This window comes from Pelobates fuscus, chromosome 2 (assembly GCF_036172605.1).
Source record: "Pelobates fuscus isolate aPelFus1 chromosome 2, aPelFus1.pri, whole genome shotgun sequence".
NCBI lineage: Eukaryota > Metazoa > Chordata > Amphibia > Anura > Pelobatidae > Pelobates > Pelobates fuscus.
In genome coordinates this window covers 386,531,077-386,549,665 of record NC_086318.1, presented here as the reverse complement: position 1 = coordinate 386,549,665, position 18,589 = coordinate 386,531,077, and the positions used below count along the sequence as shown (strand labels likewise).

The 18,589-nt window shown below is 39.8% G+C and overlaps 1 protein-coding gene across 3 annotated transcripts in view; it reads right to left on the bottom strand.

Moving 5' to 3' along the window:
• Nucleotides 1–4,668: 4,668 nt before the first annotated feature.
• The window catches only part of TAF1A (TATA-box binding protein associated factor, RNA polymerase I subunit A), a 29,726-nt gene continuing 15,805 nt past the window's right edge, over nt 4,669–18,589 (bottom strand). For all 3 annotated transcript variants that reach the window (XM_063443804.1, XM_063443803.1, XM_063443806.1), the window contains 7 exons: nt 17,720–17,918; nt 16,236–16,366; nt 14,791–14,949; nt 11,099–11,165; nt 8,825–8,948; nt 6,484–6,638; nt 4,669–5,174 (listed from right to left, as the gene is read on the bottom strand). In XM_063443804.1, the coding sequence (XP_063299874.1) occupies nt 5,065–5,174; nt 6,484–6,638; nt 8,825–8,948; nt 11,099–11,165; nt 14,791–14,949; nt 16,236–16,366; nt 17,720–17,918 (945 nt within the window). In that variant the 3' untranslated portion in view covers nt 4,669–5,064. The remainder of the gene's footprint in view (nt 5,175–6,483; nt 6,639–8,824; nt 8,949–11,098; nt 11,166–14,790; nt 14,950–16,235; nt 16,367–17,719; nt 17,919–18,589) is intronic.

The following is an 18,589-nucleotide window of genomic DNA, read 5'->3' as shown; positions in this document are numbered from 1 at the left end:
TCAAAATGTCTGTATGTGTGTTTGTCTGTCAGTGTCTGTGTGTATGTGTGTTTCAGTGTGTCAGTATGTCTGTGTGTGTGAGTCTGTAGGTATGTGTGTGTTTCAGTATGGCTGTCTGTGAGTGTCAAAATGTCTGTGTGTGTGTCGGTCAGTGTCTTTGTATATATGTGTGTCTGTCTGTCTTTGTGTATATGTGCCAGTATGTCTTTATGTCTTTGTGTGCGAGTCTGTCAGTGTCTGTATGGTTCAGTATGTCTTTGTGTATGTGTGTTTCAGTATGGCTGTCTGTGTGTGTCTCTGTGTCAGTACGTCTGTCGGAATAAGTCTCTATATCTGTATGTTGTCCGTTTGTGTATCTGTATATAGTCAGTGTGTATATCTGCGTCAGTGTGTGTCGTGGTATCTATATGTAGTCAGTGTGTGTATCTGTGTATCTGCATGTGTGTCAGGTTGTGTGTGTGTGTCAGTGTATCTATATGTAGTATGTGTGTATCTGTATGTTCTTGTGTGTATCTATATGCGGTCAGTGTGTCAGGTAGTGTATTTGTGTGTATCTAAATGTAGTCAGGGGGCCCAAGTAAATGCTTGCCCAGGGTCCAATCAAAATTAAAGACGGCCCTGTATATAGTGAGCACCTAATTTTTGTGTTTTTCATAGAACAAAGGGCAAAGGGAATGCAGCTGAACTGCCAAATGTCTCTTTGCCATTGGAATTGAAGCAATGTGTGATGGCTTTGTGTGACCAGAACCGTGACCAGAACGCATCTTTGAGCTCGAAACGAGAGAACCAGTCTACCACACATGGGAGATCTAGTAGAAGATGGATGCCTTCCATCTTGAAATGACGGTACAAGACATGTCGGTTTAGGTCTCTGAGATTGATTACCGGACAGAGATTTCCTGTATTTATAAGGACCAGAAACATGTTGCTGAGAAATGAATGTGGGAAGGGTGATCGTTCGATCGCTGTGCTCTCCAGTAGTTTGCATAGTTCTGCATGTAAAGTACCATCAGAGAGGCCTTTTGACTGGAAAAGGTGACATCTATTCAGAATCCCTTAACAATGCGTAGGAATCATTGGTCCTGAGAGGGCATGTCCCACTGTTGGAAAAAATGGGTTAATACGCCTACAATAGGTACAATGAAGTAAGGACATTACCTTCAGCAGTACAACTTCAGAGGGAAGCAGACTTAATTCCTCTAATAGATCCTCTATTCATGAATAGCTGACAATGGTAAGGACGGGTAGTGCCCTAATTGCAATATTCAAAGGGTCAAGGCCTGTAGCCTGTAACCTTTCTAGTGGCTCGACCTCTGTGGCGACTAGTTCTCTCATAAAAACGTGTGTTTTGCTAGCGAAAGACTATGTAAGGAGAAAGTGGCTTATTAAGCATTGTGAAGACAGTCGTGTTTATTAAGGTCTAGACATGTGCAATTCGTTTCGTTCCGAATGTGAATTTGGACTCGTTTCAGGTAGAGGTTGGGGTAGGATTAAGGTTCGAGGTAGAATTAGGGTTAGGGAGCCCTAAAGATGTCCCGAATGCCAGAAGCATCCAGGAGGATGTCAGTAAGTTGGTCTCATTTTTATATTTTATTTTTTTGTTTTGTCTTCCAGAGTGCCTGTCATTAGAGATTGCATGATTGATAATATAGGACTCTTTGCCAAATTCTGATGTTGAGGAAACTATGTACAATCGCCGGAAGATTGTCATCAGAATAATTAGTGCAATATTTGTCTCACTTGAAAGTTTTGGGAATAAGAACCCTCTAACATCATCCTGCAAAGAAGGTGGCAGGAATAATTTAAAAGTTTTTGCAGGAGCCTTACTTTTGCTTGCCAAGGTGCTATCCGCTTCTAAGGGATGTTTGCACGTGGGTCACTCTAGATCTGAAAGATGTGAGTCCTCGTAGTTAGAGTCATGGTGAGTGTGACGATGGTCAGTGGAAGATTGTTCATGAAAAGCTGTCAGAACTTTTGGTATAGAATCCGTGATAGCGGAATAGAGCCAAGCCCTCAACTGAGTAGAGATTGCTGGGTCTGACTGATCAGTTATTCATTTAACTGTCATTTATCAAACTAAAAATGAATTGAGAAATAGGTACTGCTATAGACAATCTTAAATAATAATAGGAATGTTGATTCTCTAAATTAAGGCAAAAGGCTGAATGTAAAAACGGGAGGGGGGGGGGGGGGGGTTGGTGCAGCACTTCAGTAATCCTTGACATGGTATAAGTGGAGAGAACCAGATAAGAAATAATAGTGTAGTATTTTAAAACTGTAGTGGTGATAGGTAAGATAAAAGATGTGCACTCACACTTTCTTGGAAATTCAATACAGCTCCAGTGTATGCGCCTGGGCGGAATAATCCCCACCAATAGATCAAGTGCAGAGGTAATTCTTCGAATTATAGGTGTGGTACGTGGTATCCTCATAAAAAATAAACAAATAAAAATCATATATGGTGAAGTATGTAGAGCTATGAAGCAAGGGTAGGTAAAAACTATAAAATATACATTCACGTGTAATGGAGCTGTAAAACCTGGCTCCTCTGGTAGCGCATGAAGTGGTATCAAGTATACAGGTGTAAAATATAAATTCATCCGTCCGTGTATATGTGGAGATAAACCAACAGAACCACAATAGTGTACACCATAAAAAGGAGTGTAAGCAGAATTAAATAAGTTAAACCTACTCATATGCTAAAGAGCAAGTTCCGTTTTGCTAAATCCAAGTGCTTAGCATGTGAGTAGGTTTAACTTCTTTATTTCTGCTTACACTCCTTTTTATGGTGTACACTATTGAGGTTCTGTTGGTTTATCTCCACATACACACGGATGGATGAAATTATATTTACACCTAGACCCCACTCGCAAGGCATGGGTGGGGGCTTGGGAGGGGGTATACTAGGTTTTTGTTTTTTTTAACAGTGAGCAGCCACTTCTCTTTCGACACCCCCCAACTCCTCTTTGTAACCACTTCCTTTGCCTCACTCAGTGACTAATTCATCAGGTGGAAGCATTCTTTATCTAAATTTTCCAATTCCTCTATATGACCATCATTTGTTGATCTTTAGTTTTAGTATACCCTATACCTAAGTTATACCACCCAATGAACATTAATCTCACAAACATTCACAGACTTGACCTAATAAAGCAATTCTCCACCAATTTCCAAACTCTTTTACCCATTTCAATCCTTTCTAGCTCTCCAACCTCCGTCTACAACTCCACCCATTCCACTGAGCTAAACAACATGGCACTTCCTACACTTAAACGTCATAAGAGTCATAACCCCAGTTACAACCTTGGCATACTAAGCTAACCTGATACCTACCTCCCGAGAAACCAAAAAGCCTCTTTTACACTTTAAACACTCTTCTTCGCCCAGTTGTCGCTGTGCTTTAAGTTCAGACTGAGGCACTGAAATAGTTAATTTAGTTTTAAGTGGCTGTGTATGCAGTGTGTTTAGCAAATCTGTGAAACAGGTTTTCTCCCCCATTTTTAAATGATTTTACTGGAGTGAAATTGATCATGTGGTACTTTAGAGTCCGTTTTAATATGTCTGACTAATACTCATACCAACTGGTGGATTCTCCATTGGATTTTGGATTTTTCACCTGGTGATTCAGTTAAATCACACAGTTGACTTCCAAATAATTTCTGAGCATTTAGCAAGACTGGTTATACTGAGGTTCATTTTACCACCTGTAAAAGAATGGTCTCCAAATACAGCACCTTTGCCTAACCATGCAATGGTACAAGAGGTTACATTTTGTTTAGTCTTGCATGTTGGTGTAAAGGCTTTCGATTTGGATGAATCAATTAGAATATGGGCCAAAATATTTGCAAGTCTACTGTCAACTAGTACATCTTATCCTCATGTCACTTGATATCCCAGACTTTGTCCTAAACCAAATTTTACATCTGTCCAAATCAAAAGTCTTAATTCCAGCTTGAATAAACAGATCCATCTGTAAAATGAGTGCACAAATCAATTTGCTTAGGTGTTAATTAAAAAGCTTTTAATTCTGACGACTATTTGTTTATGGACGAAACAGATTTTTCCACATGTCTAATCCACAGTAGATCAGACACTACTGAAGATTTAGGGAAATAGAACAGGTACACAACATGGGGAATAATACACAACAATGGGGAATAATAGCATAGGCAGAAAAGGATGTTTAATAGCCCCCCCCCCCCCCCCCATGCCTATGTATGTCTTTTCCTCTGTGTCCTACTCCTCCTCCTCCTCCCTCCGCCACCCCTTGTGGTCTTTTTCCCCCTGTGCCAGCTCACCTCCCTCCTCCTTGTAGCGTGGCTGAGCCACAGACTGTCTCTATCCTGACTGACAGAAAGCAGTTCGGTGCTCTCTGTGCGCACTTCCGGTCAGACTGGGTAGAGGGAAACCGACTCCTCTACTGCGGCTCGGCCACACTACATGCAGTGACAAGCAGGAGGGGAGTGCTGTGCTGTCTGCTCCCCGGCTGCCAGTCACCCAGGCGGCTGCCTAATCCGCCTATGGCTCACATTGACCCTGGGTTGTGACTGTTTTTCTTTTTTGCTCTGCTAAATTATGACAAACAACAAAATGCAATGCACCAGTTATTTTAAGGCAACAGGTATATCCAAAAAACAAAAACCCAAGAAAGAATCAGACATTTCACAGTTTACCATCTCTTTAATTTTATTTAAATAGGTATTCTGCAAGTAGCAACAATGATTAAAATATACCAGAGCCACTTATGGTAGATGTAGTTTTCCAAGACAGAAATACATCCAAGACACAAATGGCTAATAACAAAACACAACATGTATTTTGCAACCAGAGAGAGAAAAAAAAAAATACTTTGAAAAAGAAAAACCCACAGAGTAAGTTTAGGGTTCTGGTCAATAATCCTGCTATTCAGCAGTAGCGACTGTAAAACCGTGACAAACTCACTGGTAAAACATGATCTGAAGTCTCAAGTTGCTTCCATCCAGTACACAATCTGCTTAATTTATCTCACTGATTTGTTCAGAAAAGTTATGCTGTAGATTTCATCCCGAAAAACACGGCACAAAGTCAGTCTGGGTTGGCGCAGCTGTATGCATTCACAAACTTCTTCATGCTCTGCAATGATTGTGTCTGGATTTTACTTCCCAGGATACAGAACGCAGAAAAATAATGATGTGCTGTGGTCGTGTTCAAAAGAAAAAAAAAAAACAGCAAAAATGAGTGGTTTATCCATGATATTATATGTAGTCAAATCTAATAAAAATACAAAATGATAATCTTCCGCAAATGCATATGGTGGTTAAAAAATGTGCAATAAATTACACCAGGTAAGATTTAAGGAGTGGCAGGCAAACTATCCATTTAATTTTTTTCTTTCAGTACAAACTTATGTTTTAATTATTTCACTGTGCTAGCAAAACTACTAAACAATGTTTGGCATTTCCAGATACTGAACAGCTTTGCTCTTGTCTAAGCCAGTTGAATACTGAACTGCCACTGTGGCAGCCATCTTGGGTCCGCTGGGTTTATATTTAATTTTAATCTATACATATGTTGCCATAATGTATAGATCACAGCTGGAAACCGACCCAGACGTCTAATGATTGGCCTAAAAGGCATTACAGACTTTGAACATATGTAGCCCATGCCTATAGCTTATTTCTGGGCAAAGTTTATGTAGTTTTTAAGCATTTTGCTGGACTGCAACTCCACATGCGTGGACAGATCTGAAATTCCATTACAAGAGCTTTATTGATTCAAAACTATAAAATGTCAGACACGGAATCCCTTAGAAGTTTCCACGTTTGATATTTTGTGATGCAATTTTGTGTCAGGAATCAGGAATTTTGCAAATAAACAAGGAGAGTGTAGTGAATGAAAAATGTTTTTAGGATTTTTGTATGTTTTTTAGAGAACTGAAGCTAGAAATGTTATTGTCACATGAGAGTCCTATTTAGGCACATAGGGGGACAACCTTTCAAGGGACTAACCCAATGATACATTTTAAGAGAGAATAAATGCAAATGGAACCTTTGAACATGCGGCTCTGCAAGTCACACGTGTCTGGGACAGAGGCGGAGACAAACCTACTAGACTACAGAAAGCGGATATCTTAATGAACCTCTTCGAGGAATCATTTGTACAAGGATGGAAACACACATCTATGGTGATCATCCCAAGTCAGAATAGACCCCTTTGAGTTACCAATAGTGTCTTAGGTTCCTGTAACAGCTAAACGTCACATAATTTCAACAAAGCAAAATAGTTTAGTTTTATTTTTTTTACTTACAAACATAGCGTTCTATGTACATTTTATAATGGCTAACATGGACACTCTTGTGTGAAATATCTGAACAAATATCTACAGGTTACACTGAAATACTACGTTCGATTTCAACACAGAAAATGTCCCTCTGTAACGGAGATGGTTTCAAAAACAAGATAGTAAAGAAATAACGTAAACAAATATGAACTATGAAGGTTTACCTCTTCCCAGTAATAATCCCGCCACCATGCCTTTTCGTAATGCTAGCTGTTCGCTGTGTTCACATTCTTCCCTTGCATGGCATTTACTGAAGTGGTAAGCAGGCCACCAGGCCTTCCTGGGTCCCCATTCATCCATTACCCATGCTTTGTGATTGCTGAGAAGAAAAGGAATGGATTACAGACAACTACAGAATGAAAATATAACAAAAAAAACAATGCTGCAACTTGAAATTGAAATTACAATCCATTCTGTGAGACATTCAAAAGCTCCCTCTGGCATTCTACCTACTGTAAACCATGACCAAAACATTCCCTGTTCGAACAAACGTATTTTGCTTGTGAAGTAATACCACAATTACTTTGAGAGTGATGTAGAGACTTCAATGTTTAACCCCTTAACGGCACATGACATGTGTGACATGTCATGATTCCCTTTTATTCCAGAAGTTTGGTCCTTAAGGGGATAAAGGGAACATATAGTCCCATGTGACGAAATGCCTTTTGTCACTGGATTGTTAGGTGACAAGCTGCCCTTTGCCCCCGGCTGTTGGAGGAGCCTGATTGCCAGCCTCCTTCCTCATGACCATGGCCCTGGGGTGTATTGCCATTTAAAAATACTATTTGGGGCTTATCGGCTTCTAAAGACTGTTTCTGCCCATTTGAATCCATGGGAAGGTGGGTCTCTTCCCCTCCCCAGTTTCCTGTTTATTGTTCTCCAGCAGGGTGTTGTCCCAGGCACACTGCCAAACCAGTTGGAACTGACTGCTTTTGTCCCTCCTTGGTCTCTCAACAGTCCTTGCTATGCTTTACCCCATGGCAAATTTACTCTGTTCGTGGGATCTGAGCGCTGTTCACCTATATTTGGGCGCTCAGATCCGAGCTATCTGGGGATAGGTTAAATGTGGGGGTTCTGTGTAATATAATAAGAATTGTGTATTTTTATGTACTTTTACGTATTTTTGCTGTTAGTGTAAAATGTAGATATTTTCTGTACCTGGAGATAATTGAGTTTACTGCAGTGCTTTAAGCCAATTATCTCCAGGATGGAGAGGAGGGATTTCATTGTGTATGTGGGAGTGTTATTATGTTAATTAGTGTTCCCATTGGTTTGTGTCCCTTTTGTCACAGTTTACCACCAGGTCCAGAGCGTGTGCCTCTGGCCTGAAAACTTGTATATAAGGAGTAATAAACGCTCATTGGAGTCAGATCATCTTGTACCTTCATGAAGTTTCGGCTCATGTTTGGGGGATTGGAGAACTACACTCTGGGGATTGCTATAATCACTATACTCCCCAGGGTATGATCACTAAACTCTGCTAAGAGCTTGTTCCTGTTCCTGCTCTCTGGAATTCGGAGAGGTTGACCTACTGGAAGCTGGACCCTGGTCTTGGGTCCAGAGAGGGTGGAGACGGCGAGACCCCAACCAAGCTGCGGCGGTTCGTGGGGTCTGCAGTGGTTATGGTGTCTGGTGGAGTGCTTGGAGTCCTCGGGAAGCACTAGAAGCATCCATCAACTGAAGCTACCCGGTCTGGGTGCAAGCGGTTCCGTTACACCCACAAGTAACAATCTCTTATGCTGCAGACTCCATCTCTGCCTCTGTTGATGTTGGCATTGAAGCGGACATCACCCATAATCTTGTACGAAGTCAGTGTTTCTCAAAAAACCCTGACACCGAGTGATCAACATGGTTTTAGACTTAAAGGGACACTATAATCACCAAAACAACTTTAGCTTAAAGGGACACTGTAGGCACCCAGACCACTTCAGCTAATTAAAGTGGTCTGGGTTCTGAGACCCTTTTGCACTTGGTGCTGCAGTATAAAACATTGCACAGTTCCAGAGAAACTGCAACGTTTACATTACAGCTCTAATTCTGCCCTCTACCAGACAGGGGCTCTTCCAAAACTTAAACTGACTTTTGGTACGTTATCTGACGCTGGACGTCCTCACAGATCTCCAGCGTCAGATTTTCCCCACAGGAAAACATTGAATAATGCTTTCCTATGGGAAGGTCTAATGCGCGCGGCCAGTGCCACGCATGCGCATTAAGTAGTTGTTCTGGTGACTATTGTGTCCCTTTTATTTACGAAGTTATCTCCTGTTCTATAAATTTAACTTTAATTAAATACATGAGGCTTCTGTAAGGTCTAGCAAGCAGGAGATTACATATTCAAAATGAAACAGATTTTGCAATAAAGAAGGTATACACATTAGATATAACTTAACAGGAAAGGTTTAGGAATGCTGTGTACATCACATGTAGGAAGGTGTGGTGTGGTAAGTCACCGGGCTTTAGTTGCTTATACAGAAGATCCTATGGAAGCCCGACCATGATATTTACCGTATAAGAGCATTCATTAGTCGCCTCTCCAAACATTTCCAAGCGTTAACGTCTTCCTTCCAGGATGAGAAATCCAACAGATCAAACGCAACCTGCACAGCAAGTTTACGGTGTTTCTCACAGTCTGTCAACACAAATTGCAGCTGGTTATGGAATATTATTTAACAAAGGAAAACATAACACAACACAATGTATTGCACAAGAAGAATGTTAAAAAGATATTTGCAAGGAACCAAGAATTACCGCAATTGAGTAAATCTACTTGACAACCATCAATCACCTGCTGGCCACACGGGATATAGCAGATAGATTATATATTCCCGCCGCCCGCCCAAAAAAGTTCCATTTGTGAACATAAAACGTCAGATAAACAAATGTATACATTTTTTTTAAGTCTGAAAAACATGGATTTTTTTTATGAGTAAGAATAAATTGCACAGAAGTACATATTGTACAAAGAAGAAAAATAGATAGCAGGTAATTGAACGGAATAGAGAAAAACATTACACTGCTGAATGTTGAAAAGCAATGATTTAGCGATTGACTGATATGATTTCAGAATCTATGCCGATGGTCTGTTACCTTGTGGACCAATCAAAATTATCTGTACATTTAACATTTTGCACAAATCTGGCTTTAAGTGATCATGTTGACAGCAATCAGATTCCACGAACAGTGCTGTTACTGATAGGACTGTGATTGCTTACAGTAATCACACTACTATCACTCTCAGTCAAACAGCCCAGTACATTACAGTAGATTATTCACAGTCTCAACTCACTGCCTTCAGCTGAAATCCGCATGCGTGGACTCACACGGAGGATGACGCAATGTGGTGCCTTATTGGCTGGAGTTTTATCCAGATGCAAAAGATGGCTTCAGTGATTGAGAGAGGTGAGTAAATAAATCGGTAAATTACAAAACGGACACAGATAATCAGAAATATGCTGAATATCGGCTCTAATAATCACTGGAACTCATAATCAGTCTATCCATAAGTTATACTAGAACATTATTTGCTAAATGGAGCAATTGAGATAAATTTTTTGTTCCAAAAAATAGAAATTGTGAAAATAAAGAAATAGGACTATCACAGGCGACCTGTCCATTCTTGAGCTTACTCTGAATTTAAGGGGGGGGGGGGGGGGGGGGGGAGAACAACCTTTAATACAAAGCTAGTGCTCTCTGGAGATAAAGATAAGCCTATCTTGGTAATATAATACAATGTTACCAGAACACAAAAGCAGGATGGATATAAAAGGACAAAAAATATGTAGCCTTCTCCATGTATAAAACATATTACTCTGAGTGTAATCTAGTCACCTGCCATTATAGGAGAGTGGAAATGCTGTGGAAAAGAAAGATTAGACTTTTAAAGACTCCTGCAGTTGGACTGTCTGCATTACTGCAGAATACGTTTAGCACCACTGGGTTAGTCAGGGCTGTTCTAATTGGCTGAGAACATCAGATAAGAACTTTCAGCCAATAAGAGTGGCCCTGTACCTCAGGGGAGACAACCAGCTTTCCCTGCAAGAGAAGGAAGATGCAGTCCAGCTGCACAGGAGGATCCCATTAAGTTTTGGGAACAACTGGCAGGATAACCACTCCAGTGCGCTTTAATGGTTTTGGGGATTGGAGTGTTCCTTTAAAGGACCACTATAGGCACCAAGACCACTTCAGCTCAATGAAGTGGTCTGGGTGCCAGGTCCCTCTAGGATTAACCCTGTCTGCTGTAAACATAGCAGTTTCAGAGAAACTGCTATGCTTACAAATGGGTTAATCCAGCCTCTAGTGGCTGTCTCATGGACAGCCGCGGAGGCGCTTCCGCGCTTCTCACTGATTTTCACAGTGAGAAGACGCCAGCGTCCATAGGAAAGCATTGAGAATGCTTTCCTATTAGACTGGCTGAATGTGCGCGCGGCTCTTGCTGCGCATGCGCATTCAGCCGATGACGTCCAAAGGAGGAGGAGAGTCCCCAGCGCCGAGGGAGCCCAGCGATGGAAAAAGGTAGGAATTTAACCTTCCTCCCCCTAGAGCCCGGCAGTGGGACCCAGAGGGTGAGGGGGACCCAAGGACCCTATAGAGGCAGGAAAAAGTGTTTTCCTGGCACTATAGTGGTCCTTTAAGCCTTTACAACAGTATGTGGTGTTTACTTCCAAATGATAATAATTTGGGTCATTGTTGGCTTTAGAATTGGTGAGTCAGTTATTTAAGATATGAATTTTATATGACACATGACTGGGACCATGGCATGGAATAAAGGTAAGTACATACCAGATTCTGCTAGGAGTTGGCTGAATTCCAGCATGAGTCTGTGTGAAGGAACAAGGGAATGCAATATCTAAAAAGAGAAAAATAAGATATTTTGCTTAGTAATCTAGATACAAATAGAGAATAGTTTTATGATTTGATCAGTTGCAGAAATAGTGTAAGAGTATAATGACTAACTACACAATTATTCTCATCTCAAAAGGTTTTAAAAAAAAAAACGTAGCAAAAAAAAAAAAAAAACTAAGGAGAAACCTAACTTTCACAAGAAATTGTAGCAGTATGAAATCTGTATAATAACTGAACTATCTATTCAGTAACTGCCATACAATGGGTTTACTTTACTCAGTGAGTTGGCATTCAAGTCCCAAAATGTTAGCCCAAAGAGGAAGAAAATATTCCCAACTAATCAGAACTGGGGAAAGTGTCCCCAAATTAGGCATTTTGGTGTACATTTGGAAAGCTGATCATTTACCATTCACTCAGTGTCTATTATAGTAACTAAATATGCACCATTGTTAAGTGATACAGGGATTGCACAAATCGCTCGCATTTTGAACATTTTGTTTCCACCGTGTTCACAGCTTTCAGCAGGAAATACGCTTCCAAAAAAGGTATGTGAATTTTACAGGTACCGGTACCAGCTACAACAATCTTGTCTATACGTTGTACTAGCAGCTTTGCCAACAAATGTATAGGTTGGGAGAGAAAAAAATAAATAAAAATAGAACTCTTTAAAATAGACCTTTCCCCCACCAGTTAGTCTATTTGTCGGCACAGACTCTGTGCCAAAGGATTGACGACAAGGGAGAGCAGAAGTGACCTCCCTTAGGTAGTCTTTCTGGACTCTAAACATTGCAAACCTTTTACTCTATTCTCTCCCATGCCCAGTTATATTGCAGCATTCACATACACAACCCTTTTCATATCCATAGGCTTCCCTTAATCTTCCCTTAGTCAGTAAATGTTTCATGGACCAACATCATTCCCCTCTTCTACTACAATTTTATATTTCTACATCACTCTATCACCTCTGTACTAGTAGAACACCTCTTCACCCCTCTACTCCACTGCAACAAACATTCTCTATATTTACTGGCTATCCCACTCATGGTCTCTACCCCATTATCTCAATAATTTGCCATTTCAAATACCGGTAATTGAATTGTCCCTTTTCGATTGGGGATTAAGCCTGTGTGATCAGTTCTTGCGGTTTACAGTCTTATTATTTATAAAGTGCCAACAAATTCCATAGCGCTGTACAATAGGTGGACTCACAGACATGTTTTGCAACAAAACAAGCACAGGAACACAGGGTGTTTGGGGCACTGCTCAGATGAGCTTACATTCTAGAGATGTGCTTAAAATCCAAATGTTACTCTTAGTGGTATTAAAATATATAACAAACTGCCTCCATAGATATATCTTTGGTTCTGATTGTTCCACTGTGGTAAAGCTTAACCACCCATATGGTTACACATTGAACACACAGCTGGGACTGCATTAACATAACATTGTCTGATGTAGCAGAAGAGAAAACGCATATTCACAAGCACATTAAATATGCCTATGACAAACAAAATATGTTAGTACTCTAGTTGATTCCTTCTGAATCAAAGAAATAACCAAAGTCTGAAGTGTAAATCATGCAGTTATTAGGACACGGCAGTCTCTACGCTCCAAAGAACTTTCCTTGTTGCCATTTTGAAATCATGCCCATTATTACTTAAACCAAGCCTTGAAGCCATAGTATATAACAGTTAATTTCAGAAACCCCTTCTGATGCCTTGCTGGTATAATTGTTCACATGCTTACCATACAAAAGGTTTGGTTTTAGTTATGTCCTATTTTGTTTTTAACCAACAGAGGAACCAGGACATGGCTCTGTATCTTCAGACAGTCTAAATGTGAGTTAGCTGAAGTAAATATTGACCATTAGTGGTTTTATTTTTTATTTTTATAAATAAGTGTTTATTTACTTTCAAGTGGTTTTTGTTACGATATGCAATAAAAATCACACAATTGACATGCAGATCCACAATTGGAGTAAGAAACTGGTCTCGCAGTACCCCATTAGTGGTTTTATATGGCAAATTTAGGCCATAAACATTTATCTGTGCAGTTTGATACCTTGGCAGCTAACCAAATACTACTTTATAAACTTAGAAATATTTATATACTTCACTGCTGCAATGTTTACAGCTTTCTTTGTAATTTAAACTTGTTAAGTTGTTCTGTTGAGATCAGGCCTAATGGTGCTTTTGATCTATGTGCAGATGTAGGGCATGTATGCCAGCGGATTCTTTAAAATAACTCGATGACCCCCCCCTGGACTTTGGAAAACGCTGAGACTCTGCTGGTTTCTGGCTCACCAAAACATGATATATGAGAACATGGAGAATGGACAAAAATGTTGTAGTTTGTCCTCAGTTAGTCCCTGCTCATATCTCACTCAAGCGATTAGAGAGGGAACCTTTGCAATTTGCATAACAGATCAAACCTACATACAAGAGTAGTCAGATCAGAGATATCAGGAATTCCCCTTAACATCTATTTAATTTATAAAATATTTTACCATTAGAGATACAGTAACCCTAAATTAAAATTTCAGTTTTCATTGGGAATCTGATAGGTGAAGCTGAGACACCTCTAGGCATAGCTAGCAAGGTAATCAATAACTCTGCAGCACAAGTTATCCAAATGAGTATAGAATGGACAGCGTAACCAGACTGCAAAGATTAATTCCTTAAGGAACTGCCTTTCAGTTCACAGGGATTGGCATGTGACATGCCAGTCCCACTAGCAGGTATATATATATATAAAAATCTAAAACCACAAGTTATCATGAAAACAGATTAGAGTAAAGGCTGCTGGCTCAGCTTACCAAACCTGGTAGGACTTTTTAAGGGAAGCTGCCTACCTCCGTCAGACTCTCCCCTGGTCTTCTATCATTTAAGAAGTCCCTCAAAACCCTTACCTTCAGAAGTGCTTGTGGTCTCCCAGAGTAACTTCAATGTCACATATCTGTCTCTTGCTCTCTCCTGAAGAGCCACACTCCACTCTCACCTCCAGTTCTGCTACTTTCCCACCTTGTTTGGTTGCGGTCGCCCTTGCTGTCCAATCGTGGTTTTATATCCTACTTTCTCTAGACTGTAAGCTCATTTGAGCAGGGTCGTCATCTACCTAATGTTTCTGTATCATTTTGTAAATGTCTCATTTATTGTTACATTTCCCCCACTTTCATAATATTGTAAAGCCCTGCAGAATAAGTTGGCACCATATAAGTACCAATAATAATAATAACCAACAAATATTGAGAGCTGAATGGGCTAGCATGTGATATTTGACAAGTCTTACATTAATTCTTGGTGCAAATCTAGTAACCCATCTACACTATTCAGTCCGCGTGTGCATTTTAGGGAGTGACACAAGTTCAGTTATCTGCATCACAACAACCAGAAGTGGAACATTTGAAACATGGCCTGAAGAGCAGCAAACAAAGTAATACAATGAATTTTGATTTCACACTTTTTAGTCCTCAACAAGAGTAGCAATAGATAAAAAGTATTTGGGATGTGTTTAGCATCCTACAACTAGCAACATAATTCTTCTCATTTGGGTAAAATTTGAAATACAGGTTTTGATGTTTTTCCTAAGCCTTATACTATAAATTTAGACATCACGGTCATTAAACTCACTTTTAAGACATTGATAAGTTTTTCACTTGTTGCCTCATTCCGCTTTAAGAACTCATACAAGTACACATGGGCATTGGGATTTGCAGGATTCTTGTTATTATAAGCATATTCTTCCAACAGTTCTTCAACCTTATGCTTCTCTCCAGAAGACTCAAGAAGCTGAGAGGAACAGAAATAGAAGTTAAAAAAAGAATGATAGCCGACAGACATACAACAAAATGCGTCCTCTGTCTAGACCAAGGGTAGTCAACCTTTTAATACCTACTGCCCACTTTTGTACCTTTGTTGATGGTAAAATTTCCGTGCCATAGTCATTAATTTAAAAAAAAAAAAAATATGTACTTAAATGTATCTATTTTTTCCCTTTTTTCTATGTGTGTCTGTGAGGTGCTGTGCTTATGTGAGAGGGTCACTGCTTGTGAGGAGAGCAGTGTGTGTGAGCAAGCAGTCTGTGTGTGTGAGAAGGGTAGTGTGTGTGTGTGTGACGGGGGGCAGGCTATGTGCACCCCTCCATGCACCCAACACCACTCACACACTACTGCCCTTATTCCGGCAGACTCCAATTAAGTTGTCAAACTGTTCTAAAACGGTTTGACTACTTATTCTGGGAGGGCACCACAGCATTCCTGGCACCATAACCACTACATAGAGCTGTAGTGGTTATTGTGCCTGGATTGTTACTTTAAATAATCTACCAGTGCCCCTCCCGAGATTAGGTTCTGGATCCGCCCCTGCTCTGCATGGGCCGGCAGGGGAGATGAAAGAATCTCCCCTGCTTGCCTTGGTCCACAGACATCAAGACCCACTGGGTGTTTTCTGCAGAACCCACCACCGCCCACCTGAAATCCTAAACTGCCCACTAGTGGGCGGTAGGGACCAGGTTGACTACCCATGGTCAAGTAAGTACTGTGAAAGGTGTGTACAGCACAATGTCAATTTTAGTCAGGTTTTAGTCAAAAAAAACATTTCATTTAGTTGACTAAAACAAAAACAAATCAGATGATTAAAATACGACTGAAACTAAATTCAAATTTGCTGTCAAAATTAACACTGGTACAGCACACAGTCGTTATAACCAAATGCTTAGAGTGCCCTTTTAATGAAATCATCCTAGATTACTTTTAAATGTGTGATGTGTTGAATTGCTATCCATCCAGCATGCTCAGAAGCAATGTTTAAATAGTCATGTGATAGGCTGAGAGTGTCAGCTGACACTCTCAGCCAATAAGCAGCTGGCGCTGTATACCTTCCTGGAGAATGCAGCGACTGGATGGAACAAACAAAGAAGCCAAAGCAATTAAATGTAGATGGACCAACTTCTGGCTTAAACAGCTTGAAAATGGTTCAAACCCTGAATTTCTTCCCAGTTACGGGGGTGAGAGAGTTAATTTAAGAACAAATAAACACTTTCCAAAGGGAAGGCTTTTTAATCCAATAAGACGTACATCCACATAACACTGTACAAAAGGATCCCAAACGCCTGGAAATCGAAGGATTTCTTGAAAAGAGGTGGTTGCTTGCTTGTACAAACCAAATATTTCTTGAGCTGTAGAAGAGTGAGAAGCAAAATCCGAATCTAGGATAGGGGGGGGGGGGGGAGAAAAAATAATATTTTAATAAAATAAAATGGAAAAAAAAAATTTGTAAACAGTTTGCAAAAAAACACTAAAGCATTACAACAATTATTGCTTGCGTTTTTTTTTTGTAAAAAAACACTTGCAAAATATTATAAGTGCAGTAATTTTCTTCAGATCTCACAGGTTCACACGTCAGTCTGCATGTACGGCAGACATCATATGAGCTCATATAATCATTAGGGAATAATGTGGTGGGAAATAGCAATTCGTTCTATAAAAAGGAACACTTTGAGTGAAAAAGAAACAGCAGAACGTGCTTTGCTTACACATATGACATGCAGTCCAATACAGAGACCCTCATCACAGAGTATCTTTTGCCCTAATTTATTGTGGAATATCCCACAGTGCTGCGCAGTGGGTGGATTAACGAGAATAGTTGCAATAAGACAGGTTGGACATATAGCAACAGGAAGTGGTAAGAGGAAGAATAATAATGAATGTTCCGCTAAACACTTCCCTCTCTCCATTATTAAGGTCTTGTCCAGTAACATGTCAAATATAATGTATGCCCCACCAAATGAAAGCAATAGCCATCAGCGCTTAGCTGAGGAAAACGAATGGAAGTCCATAAGCAGGAGCTTACAGCACTCCGTGCGCTATAGTGGGGTAGGCCGGGTAGGACGTCAGTCCATTCTGGAAACATTTCACTACCTAAAATATGGGGGAGGGGCACATTGGCACCATAACCACTGCATAATGTAGCAGTGGCTATACAAGAATGATATGAGTACAGTTTTTTTTTTTCAAGTGGTCCGAATGGTAAAACAGAAGCAAAAATAATTAAACAGTGACAATAGCCCAGTTGGACAATCTTTCCAAAATTAGCTAGCTAGTTTTACATTAATTTAGCGGTTTGAAATAAATTCAAAAAATATTTGGGGTAAAGTGGATAATCCTGTTGGAGATTCTTTAGCACCCCGAGCTGAGCACCTGTCAAATACATTCTCAGTGACTTCACTCAAAAGCAACACAATATGCCAGACACACACCAAGCAGAAACACTGCACACACTGGCTCCTACCACCATGACCAGTTCAAATCACTGAAGTGGTCATGGTGGTTGGAGTGATCATATAAATGATGAGGACACTACCGATACAGGTACAGAAAAATCTAAACAGTGTCAGTATTGAGTGCACTAATTTGGACAATGTTGTTGGCAATTCAAGAAGAATTATGGAAACATAATATTATAGATCTGCGTGTAGTGACATTTATATATAAAAGAAAGAAAAACAATAACAAAAAACCCAGTAATCTTCACCCCTAGTTTACTTCTTATCACTCCTTACCACTCTCAGTTACTGAGGCTTTCTTGTCCAACCAAGCCCGGTAATCCAGCAGAGCTCGGTATGCTTGTATTAGTTTGAAGAACTTGTTCTGGGAAGCAGAGAATGTTCCGAATCTCCAGCTTTCTGCAACCATTAACACTCTGGAAGCGTCCTCAATTTGGCCATTGCACAGCAAGTAAAATGCTTGTTCAAGACTTATCTGCAAGATATGAAAAAGAGTCCAAAGCTGATGTGAAGTTTTCAAAGGCAATATTTGAAGTCTAATGTAATTAAAATGCTTTGTTCTTGAATCATTACTGAACATTTGGTCTAGATTCTAAGCAAATATTTAGTCTTCTATCAGCATTGACACAAGTGTAGTTCTTAAAATAATTACAGGGTGTATACATCCAAGGGGTCTGGAAATGTAATATATATATATATATATATATATTTTTTTTTTTTTTTTCTCAACTTGTATATACAAAACTAAACTAAACAAAAATACATACATTCTACATTTACAAAGGAATTAAAATGCAATAAACTGTTAATGGTGTTCTCTCCGGTGCAAGCATCCACTGTAATGACTATGTTTAGTATATATTTGAATGTGAACATACAAAAGGTATTACTGGTTTACTCATTAATGTAACCAATACAGATTCTGAAAGCACTGCTGATGTATCCGCTGGAAGACTGAATAGCTAAATAATTTTATCGGTATACTTAGTGTTAAACGGCCTAACAATACAATATTAATTAACATGTGAAATGTCAACAGAAAAGAACAGAAATTATATATCTGCAAACTTGCAATCCACCACTTGGTGTCACTGTGTGCACATACAATTCTACAAACCGATATACTGTTGTAGATAATATCAGGGA